The following is a 19,888-nucleotide window of genomic DNA, read 5'->3' on the forward strand; positions in this document are numbered from 1 at the left end:
TGGAGGAAGGGCGGGATGAAAGAAAAAAGCAACTATGCTTCTTCTGAATACGTTTGGATATCGCGGGCGCGGGCGCGAGCGGGGGCGGGGGGGGAGCGCCGTGGAAACAACGTTCACCTCCCCTGGCGCATGCGCGTGGAGGGTGCAAGCGCATGGAAAAAAATTGTCCCTCGTCGGCACACGTCGGAAGGGTTGCCAAGGAGGAGACCTGCGGACGCCGAGCAGGTCGTCATGGCCTCTACTGCAGACTCGCTGTGGGAGGACAGGGATGTCCGCTTCGACATCTCCTCGCAGTGAGTGGTTCTCGCGATAGAAGTGGCGCGGGGCGTCCGTTGAGAGCCGTTTACCCGGCGTTCGAGCTGTTCCCGCGCTCCGGTAGAGGAACGGGCCCTACGCTCCGTCCGCCGCCGGTTTCTTTTTCTTTCCAATACCCCTCGGGGGACCGTCAGAGTCGCCACGTAGAACTCTCGGAGATCAACTCCGTGATTTGAGAGAGTGAGAAAGAGAAACGCTTTCAAGCCGCGTTTTCTCCCACCGCCGAGTTTTAGTTGGCCAGGGTGTTGCTAATTTCTTATTTAAAAAAACCCTAAAAACACTCAACCCGTTGTTTGTCTGGTAATTTTTAAATGCTGCGATTCGTTGAAGATGCTCAAGGCTGCTCACAGGGGAAAACAGTAACGAAAATATATAAAATTTACAGCTGTAAAGCGTAATTTTTTTATTATAAAGGTCGAGTTGTGTGCTTTGCCAGGAGCATCCTCTAATTACAGTACAATCGTACTCAGTCTAAGCCCGTTGAAATGAATAGTTTTACAGTGCAATCCTATACAGAGTGACTGCAGTATAAGCTTCCCTGAATTTAGACTGGAGTAACTTTGCATAGGCTCGCACTGTTAAACTGAAGTAGTTATCTGTAGGATTGCACTGTTAATCTCTCTGCTTTTGGCTCTGTATTCCGAAATTGTATTTTGCTGTATTTTAACAGGCCATTTAATGCCTATTTAAATATCCTTGTGAATTTTATCGCCCATATTGCCAAAGGCATTATCAAGAGGTACCTACTGAAATTGTTCTTCCTTGCTTTCGAAGGGTGAGATCAAATTAACAACCTAAAATACCCTGTATATCTTTATACGTGCTAACTTTTTAACAGGGTTCTTACTGAATAAAGCAGGCACATCAAATGACAGAAAAAATCCGGAGTTAGCCACACGTGTGGAATGTGCTTTGTGTTGATGTGACTTGAGCCCTGTGTGTAGTAAACCACTAACCTGAAAGAAATTCTCACCTTGAGGATGTATTTACTTTCACAGCTGTTTAATTTCCTGGAAAGATTAATTTAAAAACTCTCTTTCAGAATAGAAGTAAATTGTTTACAGCAATGTTACCAACACTGAGCACTCATTCCTAGGAAAGCAGCTTTCAGCCCTTTGGTTGGAACAAGGATTGGCAGCCTCCAGGTGGTAGCCGAAGATCTCCCAGAATTGTAATGGATTTCTATGCCGTAGAGATTAGTTCCCTTGGAGAAAAAGGCTGCTTTGGAGGGGGAGCTGTATGGCATTATATCCTGCTAACGTCCCTCTCCTCACCAAACTCTGCTTCCCCAGGCTCCACCCCCCAAATCTCCAAGAATTTCCCAACCTGGAGCTGGCAACCTTCATGAGCCCCACCTGCTGACTTAGCAGTCCTTTTAGAGCTGACATTTTTTGCTGCTGTTTGGAAGGGCCTGCTGATAGTACATATGTATAGAGAGCAAGGGGGATGGAGAGGATTCTTCCATGGCTGTGGCCCTTGACTTGTTTCCTCCTGCTGCCTCTGTTGAACTGCTGCCTATTGATCCTGGCCTTAATACTGAGGTAATCATAACTGAGATGTTACATGACTTGCTGTTATGTGCTAGCAATTCAGTGCGTTCCAAGCTGTTTGCTGGGACTTTAAATTAAATCCTGGATGTAGAAAAACCATTGCAATAGAACAAACTGCTGATGGAGGTGTGCTGCATTCGATTTATATTTACAAGGAAAAAGACAGCCTTTCAAAGACATTAAAGAGTGCCATTTTTATGCATAGTGAGCATTTTTGTCTCACAATGTTCAATTTAGATTTTAATTGTATTAAAGCAGGCAACTGGTAATAAAATATCTAAAAATTATAATATTATTTTAGACAAATGAAAATGAGGGCAGGAGAAATTCTCATTGACTGTTTGGATTCCATTGAAGATACCAAAGGAAACAATGGAGACAAAGGTAACCTGAAGTATGGACTTCCATATTATAGAGACATGTTAAACTAGGCTCTGTCTCTTTTTCCCACTTCAGGATCATCAAAATATCCGTGTGTCAAATAGCACATTTGAACAGCAGAGAATAGATACCCTGCTTTATGCCTATAGGAATGCAATTTGTGTTATAGTTGACAGTGTTACTTAATGTTTATAATAATTGTGAGTCCTAAAGCCAGGGTCTACAAACAACAGCCATCACTGCAATGCCTTTCATAGGGTAAAATATAGCTTAGGTGTGTGGTCTGCTACTGCAAATAATACCCACATTTTATTTATTTGTTATTTATATTCTGCCTTCCTCACTGAGAATACACAATGTAAATCAATGCAGAATACACAATGTAAATCAACACATTCAGTATAATGATACATCTAATAAGCAGTGTGATAGGACTAGAATTGCTGAAATTTGAAACAATTCCATTACAGTTAGAACCATTTCATTTGAGCAGCAATGTCAGATCACTGGATTTAAGTACAGATGGGTGGATTTAAGTAAAAGCTAATAATTGATTTAAAGCATTTTAAATTTAGATACTTCCCAAGTAAAAGTGTATATTAATTACAACTGAATAGGGCCTTTATAGTGCATTGTACATTTCTCAAGTAGCTTTCCTCACTTGTTTAGGGAGGGAATTGCATAAAACTAGAGCTTCTACAAAAAAGGCCCATGTTTTCACTGCCCAAATTGATGGAACCTTCTGTTGTCACCTAAGATGGTGAGTGGGCACACGTAGAAATATGGCCCTACTGGTATGTGGATCTCAAGCAGTGAAGGATTTTAAAGGTTAAAATTACCTTGAATTGAGCCCTCCAGCAAATAGGCAACCCTTGAATCGTCCTGGTAAGTATTCCCAGTCTTGCTTTGCTATGTGGTCTGACCCTCACGAAGGAGTGCATGTTTTTCCCCTCTGTGGTAAAAACATAGGGAATCGACCAGTGATGCTGCTGTTACATCGGTAGTTGGCCACCACAGAAGCCCTCAGGATTGGGCTGTCTATGCATCAAATTCAGATTTAAAAAAAAAAACTTTTTCAAAAATAACATATAGCTCACAATTTAAAAAGAATTATATCTGCACTATCAGACCATTCCATCATTATCATCACAGTTAAGTCTATTAGTCCATTCTTATTAGGTTGCTTACTTGGCTTGATTTAGAATGCCCTCTAATGGCTTGTGAAGCATCACAGAAGGTATCATCACAATTTATATGACAAAATCATAGTAATGTGCTAACTTTTAGAGTCAAATACGTTAGATTTACTTCCTTCAAATGAGCTCTCTGTCTCACTCTAAAAAGCATGTTGGGTGAGATACTTTGCCTTCACTTATAGGAGTCCACTTGCTTAATCTTTTCTTTGCCACAGGTGCATATTGTAGACTACAGTTTGCTTTATAGTCGCTTTCTTCTGTTATATTATCCTTGTGAAGTATTATTGTAAGAATTAATGCAAATGTAGGAGGCGCTACTCTATGGCTTAGGGGTGCTGAATAAAGAGGATCTTGCCTGACACAGTGGGACTGGACTAGAAAGCCTTCAAATCTCTTCTGACTCCCAGTATTATGATTATCTGGTTATAAATTATTTGGTACATGTTTGGTTGCTTTTTTATTTCTAGGCAGACTCTTGGTAACAAATTTACGGATTATTTGGCACTCAATCGCACTGCCTAGGGTCAACCTCTGTAAGTATTCTTTCTCTGTTAATGCATATTCTACATTGCTTCCTGTGATAGTATATATTGGAGGCATAAAGATAAGTAACCAATCTGTATTGTGCAACAGGTTTGCTGGATTGTGTAGTCTGTGATGCAGCGGGATAAAAAGTTGGTGCAGTTGCAATTTTAGTGTTAGGACAGGTCCTAGTTCTGGGTGAGCTCTTGGCATTGTAGTTCCTGACGTTTCGCCAGCAGCTGTGGCTGGCATCTTCAGAGGTGTAGCACCAAAAGACAGATCTCTCAGTGTCACAGTGTGGAAAAGATGTAGGTCATTTGTATCTACTCAGGAGGGGTGGGGTTGAGCTGAGTCATCCTGTAAGAGTTTCCCAGGGTGTGGAATGCTAATGGCGGGAGGCTTCACTGTATCCTGAGGAGGTTCTTTTGCATATGGATTGGTACTTGATGTGCTAATCTTCTCTGCAGGGCTATTGTCAGGGATAGAATGTTTTGTTAGCCTGGTGTTTTTCAGAACTGGAAACCATGCTCTGTTCATTCTTAAGGTTTCTTCTTTCCTGTTGAAGTTTTGCTTATGCTTGTGAATTTCAATAGCTTCCCTGTGCAGTCTGACAAAGTAGTTGGAAGTGTTGTCCAGTATTTTGGTGTCCTGGAATAAGATACTGTGCCCTGTTTGCGTTAGGCTATGTTCAGCCACTGCTGATTTTTCAGGTTGTCCAAGTCTGCAGTGTCTTTCATGTTCTTTTATTCTTGTCTGGATGCTACGCTTTGTGGTCCCGATGTAAACTTGTCCACAGCTGCAGGGTATACGGTATACTCCTGCAGAGGTGAGGGGGTCTCTACTGTCTTTTGCTGATCGTAGCATCTGTTGTATTTTTCGGGTGGGTCTGAATACTGCTTGAAGGTTATGCTTTTTTATAAGCTTTCCCATCTGATCAGTAATTCCTTTGATATATGGCAAAAACACTTTTCCTGTAGGAGACTGTTTTTCCTTGGTTGTTTGATTCATCCTGGGTTTGATTGCTCTTTGGATTTCATTTCTGGAGTAGCCATTTGCCTGAAGTGCGTGGTTTAGATGATTAATTTCCTCATTGAGAAAGTGCGGCTCACATATCTGTCTTGCAGGATCCACTAATGTTTTCATTATGCCTCTTTTCTGTCGGGGGTGGTGATTGAAGTTTTTGTGTAAGTACCGATCAGTGTGAGTTGGTTTCCTGTAGACCTTGTGACCTAACTGAAAGTTTGCTTTGCGGATGACCAAGGTATCCAGGAATGGGAGTTTTCCCTCGATTTCTTTCTCCATTGTGAATTGTATGTTCAGGTGGATGTTGTTGAGATGATTCAAAAACCCCATCAATTCTTCCTCCCCATGGCTCCAAATGATAAATGTATCATCCACAAACCGGAACCATACACTAGGTTTGTGGGGTGCTGATTCTAGAGCTGTTTTTTCAAAATGTTCCATGTAGAAGTTTGCTATAACTGGGCTGAGTGGGCTCCCCATGGCCACCCCATCCATCTGTTCATAGAATTCGTTGTCCCATTGGAAGTAACTGGTTGTCAGACAATGGTGGAATAAGGCTGTTACATCCTCTGGGAAAATCTGATTAATACGTGCAATAGTGTCTTTTACTGGAACCTTGGTAAACAGGGATACAACATCAAAACTGACAAGTATGTCTTGTGGATTGAGTTTCAGAGAACTGATTTTGTTGATGAAATCTGCTGAATCTTTGATGTAAGACAAGGTTTTCCCGATGTGGTCCTGCAGGAGATCTGCCAGATGTCTAGCTAATTCATATGTCGGTGAACCAATGGCACTCACAATGGGTCGGAGCGGGACTGAATCCTTATGTATTTGGGGGAGTCCATATAGTCTAGGTGGCTGTACTTCAGTCTTGCATAGTTTTCTGTGCGTGTCGGGATGTAGTGAGGAATTCTTGATCAGCGCATTTGTTAGCCTGGTGATTTTGCAAGTGGGATCTCGTTTTAGTTTTTTGTAGGTGGAGGGGTCCAGGAGTTCCTTAATCTTCTTTTTGTATTCCTCTGTTTTCATGATCACTGTAGCATTGCCTTTATCAGCTGGTAGAATGATGATGTCTGGATCTGCATTGAGGGTCTTGATGGCATTTCTCTCCTTGCGTGTTATATTGCTGGTGGGAAGCTTTGCCTTTCGTAGAATCCTGGCTGTCTCTCCTCTTATTTCCTTAGCTTCCTCTTCAGGTAGATGCCGAATGGCAGCTTCTACATTTGCAGTGATGTCTTCCACAGGAATTCTGGTGGGGGTGACTGCAAAGTTTCCTCCCTTTGCCAAGATGGAGGTTTCTTCTGGTGAGAGTTGACGGTCTGTCAGATTGATGACAATGCGTGCATTGTCGAGCATTGGGCTTGTCTGTCTTTTTTCCTGTAGTTTGTTAAACTTCTGCTTCTGTCTGGATGTGTGGTTGGTTTTTGCCATATATCAAAGGAATTACTGATCAGATGGGAAAGCTTATGAAAAAGCATAACCTTCAAGCAGTATTCAGACCCACCCGAAAAATACAACAGATGCTACGATCAGCAAAAGACAGTAGAGACCCCCTCACCTCTGCAGGAGTATACCGTATACCCTGCAGCTGTGGACAAGTTTACATCGGGACCACAAAGCGTAGCATCCAGACAAGAATAAAAGAACATGAAAGACACTGCAGACTTGGACAACCTGAAAAATCAGCAGTGGCTGAACATAGCCTAACGCAAACAGGGCACAGTATCTTATTCCAGGACACCAAAATACTGGACAACACTTCCAACTACTTTGTCAGACTGCACAGGGAAGCCATTGAAATTCACAAGCATAAGCAAAACTTCAACAGGAAAGAAGAAACCTTAAGAATGAACAGAGCATGGTTTCCAATTCTGAAAAACACCAGGCTAACAAAACATTCTATCCCCGACAATAGCCCTGCAGAGAAGATTAGCACATCAAGTACCAATCCATATGCAAAAGAACCTCCTCAGGATACAGTGAAGCCTCCCGCCATTAGCATTCCACACCCTGGGAAACTCTTACAGGATGACTCAGCTCAACCCCACCCCTCCTGAGTAGATACAAATGACCTACATCTTTTCCACACTGTGACACTGAGAGATCTCTGTCTTTTGGTGCTACACCTCTGAAGATGCCAGCCACAGCTGCTGGCGAAACGTCAGGAACTACAATGCCAAGACCACGGCAATACAGCCCGGAAAACCCACAACAACCATCTTGTCATTCTGTTCTTCTTTACATGGGACAATTCACAATACTGCCAATGTAGTTGCAGGTGTGGGAACAACATGTGAAGGTTCCTAGCTGTCAGTTCTCTTAGTCTGAAAGTGTGTAAGTGTAGATGGGTGTATGCATGGTAAATTGGAAAGAAGATAGTTTTGCTGTGGTTTCAAAGACGCTTTGGGGGCATTGCAACCAATAGAAACATACTGTAAACATACTGTACTGATTTTTCTATATTTTAAAGTTGTTCTTGGACAGTCTACAGAAAGTACTAAAATTGCTATCTAAAGAGGTGTGTAGGAATAATATATTTTAACATAATTCTTTCTTAAACAATATCTTTATTATATAATTAGTAGAATACTCTAAAATAGCTCTAAATTTTTCTGAGCATCACAGAAAATTCTAGTTTTTAAGAAATATTCCTGATTTTTTTAAAATATTTTTTTAATATTTGGTAAACATTATATCAGCTATATTTTGGACAAGCAAAATTTTGTAATACTTCGGAATGAATAAGATGCAGTCTGGGAACTAAGCAGAACAGTATTCTGACTATGGTGTTCTTATTTCATATTTACCAATATGATTTTTTCCCTCCCAATTAGCTGTTGGTTACAATTGCTTCGTGAATATAACAACAAGAACTGCAAACTCAGTAAGTCTTAGAAACAATATAAAGAAACTAATATAAAAGTAACATATAATGTGCTCTTAGATGACTTTCTAAACTTTTACTTTTAAAATAGTAAAAAGTCCTGTAGCACCTTTAAGACTAACCAACTTTATTGAGGCATAAGCTTTCAAGAACCACAGCATCTGATGAAGAGAGCTGTGGTTCTCAAAAGCTTATACCTCAATTTAGTTGGTTATTCTTAAAGGTGCTACTGGACTTTTTACTATTTTGCAACTACAGACTAACATGGCTAACACCTCTGGATCTTTTACTTTTAAGAAAGTCATAGATTTAACTGGCTCCTCTCGGTAAGTTACGAGTAGGATCATAGCCCAAGTTATGTCAGAATTCACTCCTGTCTGAGTGACAGAGTCATACTGAAACTATGAGCCCTTTAAAAGCAAATAGGTGTTTGTAATGTGCAAATATACTTAGAACTTTAATAATGCACTAATATATCTGACCCTGTTGACAGTTCAGTTACATACAGGTGAGTGTAGAATTGTTATATCAGAAAAAATTAAATTAGTGATAAGACATAAATATTTATCTGTTTCTTTTGGAAATTACAGTACCAAAATACTAAGTCATATTTTTCCTTTACAGAAATTAAGAGGCCAGACAGAAGCACTTTATATATTAACCAAATGTGGCAGTACACGTTTTGAATTCATATTTACAAATGTTGTTCCTGGGAGTCCCAGACTTTTTACCTCAGTTATTGCTGTGCACAGGTACTTAAGTTAAGTTTGGAATCGGGAGATGCTTGCAAAAAAACCCAACTCTAATCAAATTGGTTTGGTTGCATCTTGTGTTTAAACTATCAGAATTTTAAAAATGGCATATTAAGGCTTGAATTTGAAATAATTTGTCATTTTCATGAAACACAACTAGCACTGAATAAGCGTAAAAGTTTTTTAAAAATATGATTGTTTATTTCATGTGTAAAATAGTAGAGTCCAGTAGCACCTTTAAGACTAACCAACTTTATTGTAACATAAGCTTTTGAGAACCACAGCTCTCTTCGTCAAATGCATCTGACGAAGAGAGCTATGGTTCTCGAAAGCTTATGCTGCAATAAAGTTGGTTAGTCTTAAAGGTGCTACTGGACTCTTTACTATTTTGCAACTACAGACCAACACGGCTAACTCCTTCGGATCTATTTCATGTGTAAATGTAATTAATTGCTTGTCTCAAATATAAAGAACTGTGAACTGTTCTAAATTTGGCATGAGGTGTTGCTTGTCACAATTTGGTTTTGGTTCCCAGTGTGATTCCTCTAACTATTTTAGACCCAGTGTTAATAGTGGGAATAGTGCAGTGGGAAGAGCCTGTGCTGCAGCAGGCCCTTCCATCGAAAGAATATTCCAACTTAGCTGACTAGACTCTGCTCAGTGGTGGAATACAATGTAATCATTCCAGGCACAGCCCAGCACCCCACTCAAAAATATGGTAAGAATTGTGGGGATTAATACAATTACAAAGAGGTGTCTTAACACTAAGTCGGTTGCAAAGACCCAGGCCCCCACCCTTGCATGAGTAAGTTTAACAGTTCATCTCTTCAGAGTATCGGTTTCCTTACTCTCTTGTTAAGATTATTTTAATGTAAATACCGTACGCTTGCAACATTTCACAAATGAAAATAGAAATACATGAGAGATACCAACATCCCTATTCTCGTCTCAAGGATCACTGCACAGGAACTTCCCAGTTACAATCTGCCTGCTGCATTTAAAAGCTAAGAGGTGCGCTGGGGTAAAGATATCCCAGAAGGCATGATTGTCTGCTGCATATCAACAGTTCAAAATATACCTCTGCATCTGGAGTATGTGAAATGGCAGGCTTAGTTCGTTTGGAAATGTATCTGTTAAAGACGCGAGGGATAGAGTGAACTCTGAAGAATGACAACTCTAGTAGTCAAGCAAACAGAACTTTAATATGGCACCCCCCAGAAGGGAGGCAGTAAGGACAGTGATTTACGAATAGGGAGACACTAGAAAATATAGGCTGTCCCAGCTAAATATGACTGAGCCTGATGCTTTATATATGCAAATCATGCAGTCTACTGAACAACTCTAATAAGAGTCAGGAAAATTTATCTGTTTTATAAGAGAATGTTCATTCTATGAAGTTAATTTTGATACAGTCAGCTTCAGGTTTTGTGGGTGAGTGGAAATGGCAGTTGCCTTATGTGTGATTTCTAATGTAAAAAGGCAGCATTTATATCTTCATGAATTAAACTATAGATCAGATCCAGAGATACACATATATCAAAAGGCACTAAACATACCGTAGAAAGTAGATATATATTAATCCTTTTGTGTACTGCTTCACTGTTATTCCCATTTCTGCATGCTCAGCTTTGTGTCCATTTCTGGAAGTGGAGCTGCTGTGCTACATCATACAGGATTCGTTTGTCACCAGTATACATCAAGATCCTATGTAATTTTCCATACCTGGAAGATAGTGGATGTGTGGTTGTTTCTTGTGCAGAGAGAGGATCCCATTGGAGACTGTTCACTGAGCTTGAACAATTAATTGCAATGGGAAAATGTTGAACTGGGAAAATTGTGTATAACTATCATTTTTGTACTTTTAGACTCCCTGATTCCTAGGGAATAATACCTAATTTCTGTTCCACAATGTTATGAAATGGCTTTTCATCCATTGAAATTTTTAGTTGGAACATAGAATTTCCCATAGGTCTTTGAAATATAGTAGTTGACTGTATAACGTAAATGTATCTCTCTGACTTTAAACACAGACATTTCATAGAATAGTGATTAAAACACTGCAAAGTACAGCAAATTTTAGTTTTTTCAAAAATGTAAAATTTGTCTTTTACCTTTCTCTTTCTCAAAGCTATGACTTTTGCTCGAATTATTTTTCAGTACAGCAAAATCAAAAGAGAAAAAGTATAAGTTAGTTTTAACAGTTTTCATATTTGTTATGATTTATTTAAACAATGTGTATATATATCTTATTTTCTAGAGCATATGAAACATCAAAAATGTATCGTGATCTTAAACTGAGATGTGCATTAATTCAAAACAAGCGGTTAAGATTGTTACCAAAGGAAGAAGTATATGACAAAATAAATGGTGTCTGGAATTTATCTAGTGATCAGGTATTGTGTAATACAAAAGGTACATACTTAAAATGGTATTAAGAATGTGCTTTATTTTGTCCCCAACCACACTGATCAAAGGACTCTAGAATCTCCACACTAAATTTATTACTTCAAAATACATGAAGTATTGTAAAGTTCAACTGAATGTTTTTAAGACCCTGTATACTGTTACTAATATGTGCAAAGTTACACTCTAATGCAGAGAAATGTGTGTGTCTTAGATTGTGAATGGTGCAGGGCTTTTCAATCATATTTTGAACCTCAAAAATACTGGCAGGTGATCCAGAGAAGGAGAGTGGAAGGTTGTGTCTCTGGAGTGTGGCCTTTTGAAAAGATTTAGACAGCATAACAGCTTTGTGTCAGTTGCTATGACTTGCAGTGTCAGGTGCAAATTTTATTGTCCTATTGCTTGTTCCATGAAGCGAATCGACCCCTGTAGATTCTGCAAAGCGTTTACAGGCACTTCAAGGAACCAGCAACAGTTTGTACACGAGTCCGACAGTAGGACAGTTGCAATTAATGTGGATACTATCAAGATAACATGTAACTGCACTTTTGTGAGACCCAGTGAGAGGTAATTTTACTCTTTTTACAAAGCATTGTATTAATGAGAAATTGAACTTTTTTGAGTTGGTTTTTCACCACCAAATAATGTTAATACGTTACAGAAGTCTGTATCTTGATAATATTCAAATACAGTATATTTAACACTTAAGATTTTCAGTTTTAATAGTTTTACCATCACTAGTAGCAGAGAAGTTTATTTCAGATTCTTCTTTGTGGTCTCGGAAATCCCACATACGGGTTCTGCACCAGGCTAGAACAACTTCAGAAAATTCTAGAAGGCTTAGCCAAAAATTGGTGCACACATCCCCTTCTCTTAGGAGGATCCCATCCATTTTTGCTTGCTCTGAGGAGAGGAATGAGTACCTTCCTACCTAATTGTCTTCTCTTTTTAGTTATCTCTTTGTTGCTCCTTTTGGATTTATCTGCATGCATCCTTTGATACATTGAACCATGCCATCTTATTGCGATGCTTGGAGGCAGAAGTATCAGGATGTACATTAAACTGGTTCAAATAATTTTTCATGGATCAGGCTCAAAGGGTTGCCGCTGAAGAACAGTTATCAATGTGGGACCTATCCGGTGGGGCACAGACCTATCCCCCACGCTTGTCAATCTTCATGTAAAGCCTGTAAGACAAAGCATTCGTAGTTTGGGGGTTGGTTGTCTGTATATCCTTATCCATAGCTTCTGGTGATGTGGTAGAGGACCTAAATCACTGCCTAGCTGTTGTGGTTAATTGGCTAAGAGTGAAGAAATAAAACCATACACTGAAATACAGAGATAACCCTTGTTTGGAGATCTTGAGGACATTGTGCCCCATACTGGATCTGACATTACTGCTAGAGAAGTTAATGTAGCTGCAACAAACTGCTTCCTTCCAATGTTAAATGCATTGTGTTAATACTTAAGCTTTGCTTCAGTCCTGTTTTCAGATTTCTGGTTAATTCCAAATGTCAGCAATACAAACACAGTTGCACTGTTTACTGGATGTCCTCTTCTGTAGATTGTATTGACTTACTCTGTGTAATGTGCCTGGAGTCCCAGTGAGAAAGGCAGACTATAAATAACATAAATAAATAAAGTGGATAAGTTTGGCCATCTTTGCTATCAACTTACAAAGCAATTGCATCTTCACCCTCCTTGGATGCATTTCACATGACTGAGAGCAACTTATTCAGCATTCCTGGAAGGGTTTCCCCTTCCAAGAAAGAGGAGCCCCAGGGGCCACAGCCTTTACTTTTGTGGTGTACTACTAAGTATGACAAAATGCTTGTCTTTGCCAAGCATTCCTTTGTACCATTTTCTGTTGAGGAGATGCCTGTGCCTACCCCAGATAAGGCAGCCTGTGAATTTCCCATATGCGATCTTCATAGATATCATGAAGCAGGTTATTTACCCTGATACTGTTCAAATGGTCATTTGTGCAGTCGTACCACCTTTTTTGCTGCTGGCCTTTCTCTGCTTTCTCTTTGGAAGTCTGAAGGAACTTAGTGGGAAGGCACTTGCCTCTCCCCACAGAGGAGGCTCAGAAGAATGATATCCTCCAATGGGAAGGGTATTTGAACACCAATATTTAGCTTAGAGTTCTAGAATTGTCTTGATTTGCTCCCATCGCAGAACCTGTATGTGTGACTGTAGAGATGGCCACTCGGAACATCAGCCTCCATTTGCTTGTATAGAAATTTGAGCTACCAGTTTCCATCAATAGGAGGAGGAGTCAGTTTTTGGTTGTGTTGATCATTTGTTTATAACATTTTGGTTTCTTAGCAGCCTTGAGCATATTTATGGCAAGGAGGGGTATAAATAAATAATAAATATTTTTAGGACTGTATAGGAGCACTAGAGCTTCCTAAGTAATATCATGATTTGCCCAATGAGTCGATTTATATTTAAATGGTTACTTAAATGTAAATTCTACTAAATAAAATGTAAATGGACAAGGCCTGTGTAACGACTAGTCCAAATATGTTTTTACTTCTCTTGCTTCCAGGGAAATCTGGGTACTTTTTTCATTACAAATGTGAGAATAGTTTGGCACGCTAATATGAACGATAGCTTTAATGTCAGCATACCATACCTACAGATTGTAAGTACTGTAACATTATGATAAATATTTGACTATAAAAATTAATGTTATGAATTACTTTTTAAGTTATGCATTATCTCCATATAAATACTGTGTGGCATTTATACATTTTAATCTAAACTTGACAGTATTAACATGAGCAGTGTGTATACCTCCTCTGGTGGTTGAAATGTAGGGTCTTTAAGCTGGGGTGTGGTGGGGAATGGGAGAACAAATCTGGACCTTAGTTATTCTAGTGGCCTTGGTTCAGTCATCAGGATAAAATGCTTTTGATTGTCTTCAGTGTATGTCTTTTTCTGAATTTCCTATGAAATACATTATTTACAATGTAGCACTAAGAACATTTCCTGGGAATAAGCTGCGCTAAATAGACCGGAGTAGGATTCTGAGTAGACCTGCTTCAGATAACTCAGTAAATATTACACTGCTATGCAGTCCATACTGCATTATGATGAAACTGGAGAACTGGTGATTTTCCGCCAGCTTGGGTTGTAGGCTTCTGGCGAATTTGAAGGATATTCCTTCCCCCAAATCAGCAGTCAGAATATGCTAAACAAAAATACTTTTGTATCATCAGTCTAAGCATATTTAGGCTTCACATCTTTGCAAGAGCCCAGCAAAGCAAATTAAGGGTGGCGAAAGTCAGGTTTATTATGTGCACCCAGTAAGTCCATAGCTAAGCTTATGCTTGAACTTACCTCATACTTTTCACCAGACCGGCTTTCTTTAAAAGCACAGTTGGTTTGTTTGATTTCCATGAAACTTAAAATGCTGCACTACAGTTGTTTTTGATCATAGGCATATGACTTTTCTACTTTTCATTATAGTCCACAAATCATACTCTTTCTATATGTTTTTTCTGGGTTTTGTGTTGTGCTTCTCTTCTAAAAATGATACTTTACAACTACAATGATTATGATAACTCCCAGAGATAACTATAATTCATATTGCAATTAGTTCTGTTAAGAATCATGTTTGAATTGCACTTTCTAACAAAAAATGTTCCCTCCTTGTTTTCACTTTGGAACCAGCGCTCAGTAAAAATCAGAGACTCAAAATTTGGCTTGGCACTTGTCATTGAAAGCTCTCAGGCGGTAAGAAACCCTAGTAGCATCTTTAATTCCCTTCAGCTTTTTAAACTCTGTTTAGAACTCCAATACGATGTTTCTTGAATGAAGCACCTGTACTACATGACATTTAGCCCCAAGGAAGTTGATGCCTTGATTAGGATATGATAGCCTGATGGACAGCTGAGCTAAGATCGTCCTGAATAATGATCATGATAAATGAACACCAGATGACTAGTCGGGTCTCTGAATGAAACACCAGCATGTCACTTTGGTCACCCACTATTTTTGAGTGCCTTCCCAGTGAAAGTTTAGACTTGAAACTGTTTGCTGCTGAGTAGTGCTCTGAGTACAGCTGTTCCAGAATAAACTGCTTGAGAAATACAGCTTAGAAAGTATCATTGCTCATTTTTTCTGAGACAGAATTATTATGTAAACAGTTTTAAACAACAGTTTATCATTTTTATTAATCATTAAAATGCGAAGCATTTAACCAGCATATAATGAAAAATCATAAAACATCTCCCTGCAGCAAAACCCACTAATTTTCTATATTACTAAACTGCTTGGGTGTATCTTAACAGATTATATATTTGAGAATGTTATGGGTCCCAGTGGCTAATGCATAGCATTTTAGGGCTTGTGAAATGTATACAAAAGCCAACACTGCTTTACTGTATTTGGATAATTATACTGTTTTTAATATGTGTAATTTTAACATATTATTATTTTATAGACTGGAGGGTATGTCCTTGGATTTAAGATTGACCCAGCTGAAAAACTGCAGGACGCAGCAAAGGAAATAAATTCACTGCATAAAGTCTATTCTGTTAATCCTATATTTGGAGTAGATTATGACATGGAAGAAAAGGTATTTCAGTTTAATATGTTTTGAGAATTAAACCGACTGCTGTAATAAAACTAAGGAATATAGTTGTTTAACATTTGCTTTCATTTGTTCATTTTCAGCCTCAACGGCTAGAAGACCTGACAGTGGAACAGGTACAGGATGATGTAGAGATAGAGTCAGATGAGCAGACAGATGCCTTTGTGGTAAGTATCTGTAGAAAAATAAGAATCCTTGTATCCTGTGGATACAATGCCCTCCACCATAGAACTCATCCCAATGTTTCAGTCATTGTGACCACAGTCTGTGAGTTGGAACACAGCTGCAAATCTTATGACTGGCAGGAAAGGGAGAGGGTGTTGAGCCATCGATCCTCCAAGCACTGAGTATGTTAGTGCTTGCCTTTGTTAATGACTCTGGTGGAAGCAGAGAAGTGCTATGAAGCAGAGACTGCTACAAGCCACATGGTTTATCTTCCTCTTGAAGCAGGAAGGGCTGAATGATGGGGGGAGCTGTCCCAAGGCAAGATTATGAATTTTCTGAACCCAGAGAAATGCTTCCATCTCGTTCTTCTCCTTGAATGGGAAAAAGCCATGAAGGACTAAACTTGTACATACAGACTTCATCTTGTCTGCATGGCAAGGAACAACGGAGGGAAGTCCCACCATGAGAACTACAATAATACTGAACTTTAAACTACTGCAACCTTAAGAAATTTCAGCCAGTCCTATTTAAATATCATTAAGGATAACAACAGAATGTAGGGAAAGGAAACTGTACCCTTGCTCACCCAGTTCTTTTTATTCACTTATTAAACTTCCTTGTATTTCGACTGCTTTAAGCTCAGTCTCTGGAAGCACATCACGCCCACTTGGTCTCACTATTGCAATGGAAGACTACTTCCTTGTAGTTTGATTAGAAGGCTTTCATTTGAGCTAGCAGTAATTTTAGATAGTAGCATTCTTATGGGGTTGGATCTAAAACCTGTCTTCGAGTGCAGAAGAGTGGCAGTTCTTGATTCCCCCACTTACTAGAGATTTCCCATTCCTTCCAACACGTTGATGCTCACCTGTCACATAGAAATAGCATTTCAGGGAGCTTATCGGGAGCGGGGAGGGAGAATATTCCATTTTTTTCCGACAGAGCTCTACTGATGGTATTTTAGATCCAGCCAATAGTCCACAAGCATGAAATGTCAAAAGCATTCACAAAAAATATATTTGTCATAAACAAGTTAAATGCTTTTAATTTTTCAAGTATAAATAGTATGTCCAAAAAAGATGTTTAATGCAAAGCACTGGTTATACTAATAACAACAGTCACAATTAATTTTTAGGTGACAAAATACAGTTAAATCTGTTTTTAACTAACTTTGGTGCAATCTGAGTTTGCTAAGCATCTTTGGGCTCCCTAATTTTATTAAGAAAAAAATGTGTAGATATTCCTCATTTGAAGCTTGTCATATTTGCTTCACTTTCACCTGAGACATCATCCTAATATATTCTGTGCTTTTTCTGTCCTTCTAATAGTCAGTCCTAAACTTTTTTTAAAATCAAGGATTGTTAACAATATTGACATCTTTATTGTTGAGTATCAGATTGAAATGACCTATTGTAAACAGCACTGAGTCAGTTTCTTTTTAAGGTTTGTAACATTTTGTTACTTTTATGTTGTAGGCTTATTTTGCTGATGGTAACAAGGTAGGTATGTTTTTATATTAAATGAAGTTTAATGCTATGTAAGTCCATAATCCACTATTTTAAAGTTATTTTTAACTATATCTTCCCTCTGCTTTCCTCATTTCTTGGAAAAAAGCAACATGATCGTGAACCAGTTTTTTCTGAAGAGCTAGGACTTGCAATAGAGAAACTGAAAGAAGGATTCACTCTGCAAGGACTCTGGGGAGTAATGGGTTGACAATAATCTTAACAATATGTATAGTCTGTAAAAGTCATACCTCAGAACTTTTCATGACGTTTCTACTGCTAACTGCTTTACAGAGATTATTAATATATATAATATATGAAAAGAAATTATGTACAGTGTATAGTTGTTACATTATGAGAAGATATATTTATAATATATATTTATGCAGTGTATTGTTTATGTATTTGTATATAGTGCTTATGTGTTCTTACATTTTAAATTAGTTGCTTAATTAGGACATGTGAGTTGTTCTGTTAATTACTGTAAATAAAAATATTTAAGAAAATAAAATGTGAGAATCTGTAGTTCTAAACAATCACTGTCACTGTGGTACAAAGAATATCTTGGAAAGTATCATCCAACTGATTTATAGAGCAATCCTAAGCAGCTTTACTCTAGTCTAAGCCTGTTGGAATCAGTGAGCTTAAACTGGAGTAACTGTGCTTAGAATTGCATCACTAATCACTAAATCTTATTCTTAGCTCATTCCAGTGAGGTACAAGACATCATCTTGGAAGCATGCTGGCAGAAGATGTCAACCTCCATGCTCATTTTGCTTTAATGAAATCTGTTAGGTCGACAGCTTTTGGATGTTGTTGTTAACCACCTTTTTATCTGTTCATGCTATTTATTTTCCTGCTATGTTTACCAATTAGGTTAAACTTAAAGCTGTTTTGACCATATTTGCTGATTCTTCTTTGCCAGTAATGACATACCTACCATCTTGTATCCCCTGAAGTAGATAGTAACTAAAGTATATGTTGCATTTTGGTTATTGCTATCTTCTTTTACAGTGTCTCAATGCATTCACAAAACATGTAATATATTAACCTGGAAATAAATGTAATTGATTTTAAAGCATTTCTGAGTTGGCATTTCTGATTGTAGAATTGCTTGGGAAATCCCACTTGAATTTATTGTTTGTGAATCAAATCACACTGTTTGGTTCCCTTCTCAATTCTGGAATTTCCTTGTGTTGAAGATTCACCCAACTATAAATGCTTGCATGTTTTGGATGTGAGGCTTTTAATTTTCAAAAATAAATGGTAGAGGTGGAAAGCATTCATGTAATCAGGTTGAGTAAATAGACCTACCTCACATAAATATGCTGTAACAAGTGGGGACCTGACAGGACTTGTGGAGGGGGCATCTCATTTTTCTCTTCCTCACTACTTTCTCTTTCCCTTCCCTGAAAGCCCATGCCCTTGGGAAAGTCTAGTTAAGTTGTGCAGTGTTGGCCTTCAGGCCAGGTCCAGTTGAACCGTGTGGAATCTGCAAGGACTTGTGAGGAGCACCATAGTTTCCCCTGTATCCCTTTTCCCACACTATTTCCTCTTTCCCTCTTCCTGGCAGCCTCCTTACCCTCACCTTTTCCTGCTTCCTTGTCTCCTTCCCACCTATCCACCAACCTACCTTTTAGCTGTCCTACCATCTTCAGCTATATATGTTATTTATTTCATTTATCCCCCACTTTTCTCCACATTATGGACCCAAAGCAACTTATGTCATTCTCTTCCTTTTTTGGGGGTAACTTTTTATTTCAAACTTTAACTTCTTAACAAACAACATAATAAAACCGGATAAACAGTCAACAGGATAAACCAAATTATAAGTGTTGTAAGGAAGTTAGTAGGATACAAAGTCCATATACTTCTTTGGTAAGGCAGTCTCTGATGATTTGTAGTTTGAAATGTAGTCTAAATATGGGAACCACTTTTCTAAAAAGCTGGATTGGAAAGTTGGGTTGTCGTTTGATATTTTGTCCATAGCCGTCATGTCCCAGATTTTGTTCTTCCACTGTGTGATGGTAGGCCCTTTTATACTATCAGGAATTTAGCTGCTATCAACAGTAGTGCAATTCTTTTTTAATAGTTGGCATTGTGTTGTTATTCCAGAAATTTAACAATATCACTTCAGGTTTGTGGAATAGTGTTACCGATTCTAGACTCTAATTTCCAAGTCTCCCCCCCCCCCGCCCCCGCAAGCTTGAATTTTTACACAAGTCCACCAACAATGTAAGAAAGTGCCCGTCAATCCACATCCTTTCCAGTATCTCAAGTCATTGCCTGTTGTATAGTAATATAGATTCAGTGGTGTAGGGTACCATCTGGTGGATAATTTGAATGCTTGTAACCTGATGTTTAGTGATTTAGAAAAATATATTTGCTTGAAGTCCAAGTTGTTGCCCATTGTTTGTAGGTTATTGTTATTTTGCAGTCCTTTTGCCATTCTTTTTGTGGTATGATCTTTGACCAGTTTTCATTGTTTAGTTGTTCATATATTATTGAGATTAGCCTTTTAAGTCTATTAATTTTATTTTTAATAGGTTTTCATAAGGTGTTAGTTCTTTATCAATTACTGTTATTAAGCCCA

General features: G+C 38.5%; 1 protein-coding gene across 1 annotated transcript; it reads left to right on the forward strand.

The window, feature by feature from the left end:
- Positions 1-202: 202 nt before the first annotated feature.
- BBS5 (Bardet-Biedl syndrome 5) lies at positions 203-18,346 on the forward strand. The gene is made up of 12 exons (XM_054970811.1): positions 203-293; positions 2,167-2,249; positions 3,910-3,975; positions 7,825-7,874; positions 8,499-8,626; positions 10,884-11,019; positions 13,580-13,675; positions 14,707-14,769; positions 15,479-15,613; positions 15,712-15,795; positions 17,266-17,289; positions 17,405-18,346. The coding sequence occupies exons 1-12, from the start codon at positions 232-234 to the stop codon at positions 17,504-17,506; spliced, it is 1,029 nt and encodes a 342-aa protein (XP_054826786.1). The 5' UTR covers positions 203-231; the 3' UTR covers positions 17,507-18,346.
- The last annotated feature ends 1,542 nt before the right edge of the window (positions 18,347-19,888 follow it).

This window comes from Eublepharis macularius, chromosome 2 (assembly GCF_028583425.1).
Source record: "Eublepharis macularius isolate TG4126 chromosome 2, MPM_Emac_v1.0, whole genome shotgun sequence".
Lineage (NCBI taxonomy): Eukaryota > Metazoa > Chordata > Lepidosauria > Squamata > Eublepharidae > Eublepharis > Eublepharis macularius.

Coding starts and splice junctions, on each gene's coding strand:
- BBS5 (XM_054970811.1), top strand. CDS start 232: ATGGCCTCTACTGCAGACTCGCTGTGGGAGGACAGGGATGTCCGCTTC. Junction 294..2,166: donor CGCTTCGACATCTCCTCGCA/GTGAGTGGTTCT, acceptor ATATTATTTTAG/ACAAATGAAAATGAGGGCAG. Junction 3,976..7,824: donor ACTGCCTAGGGTCAACCTCT/GTAAGTATTCTT, acceptor CCTCCCAATTAG/CTGTTGGTTACAATTGCTTC.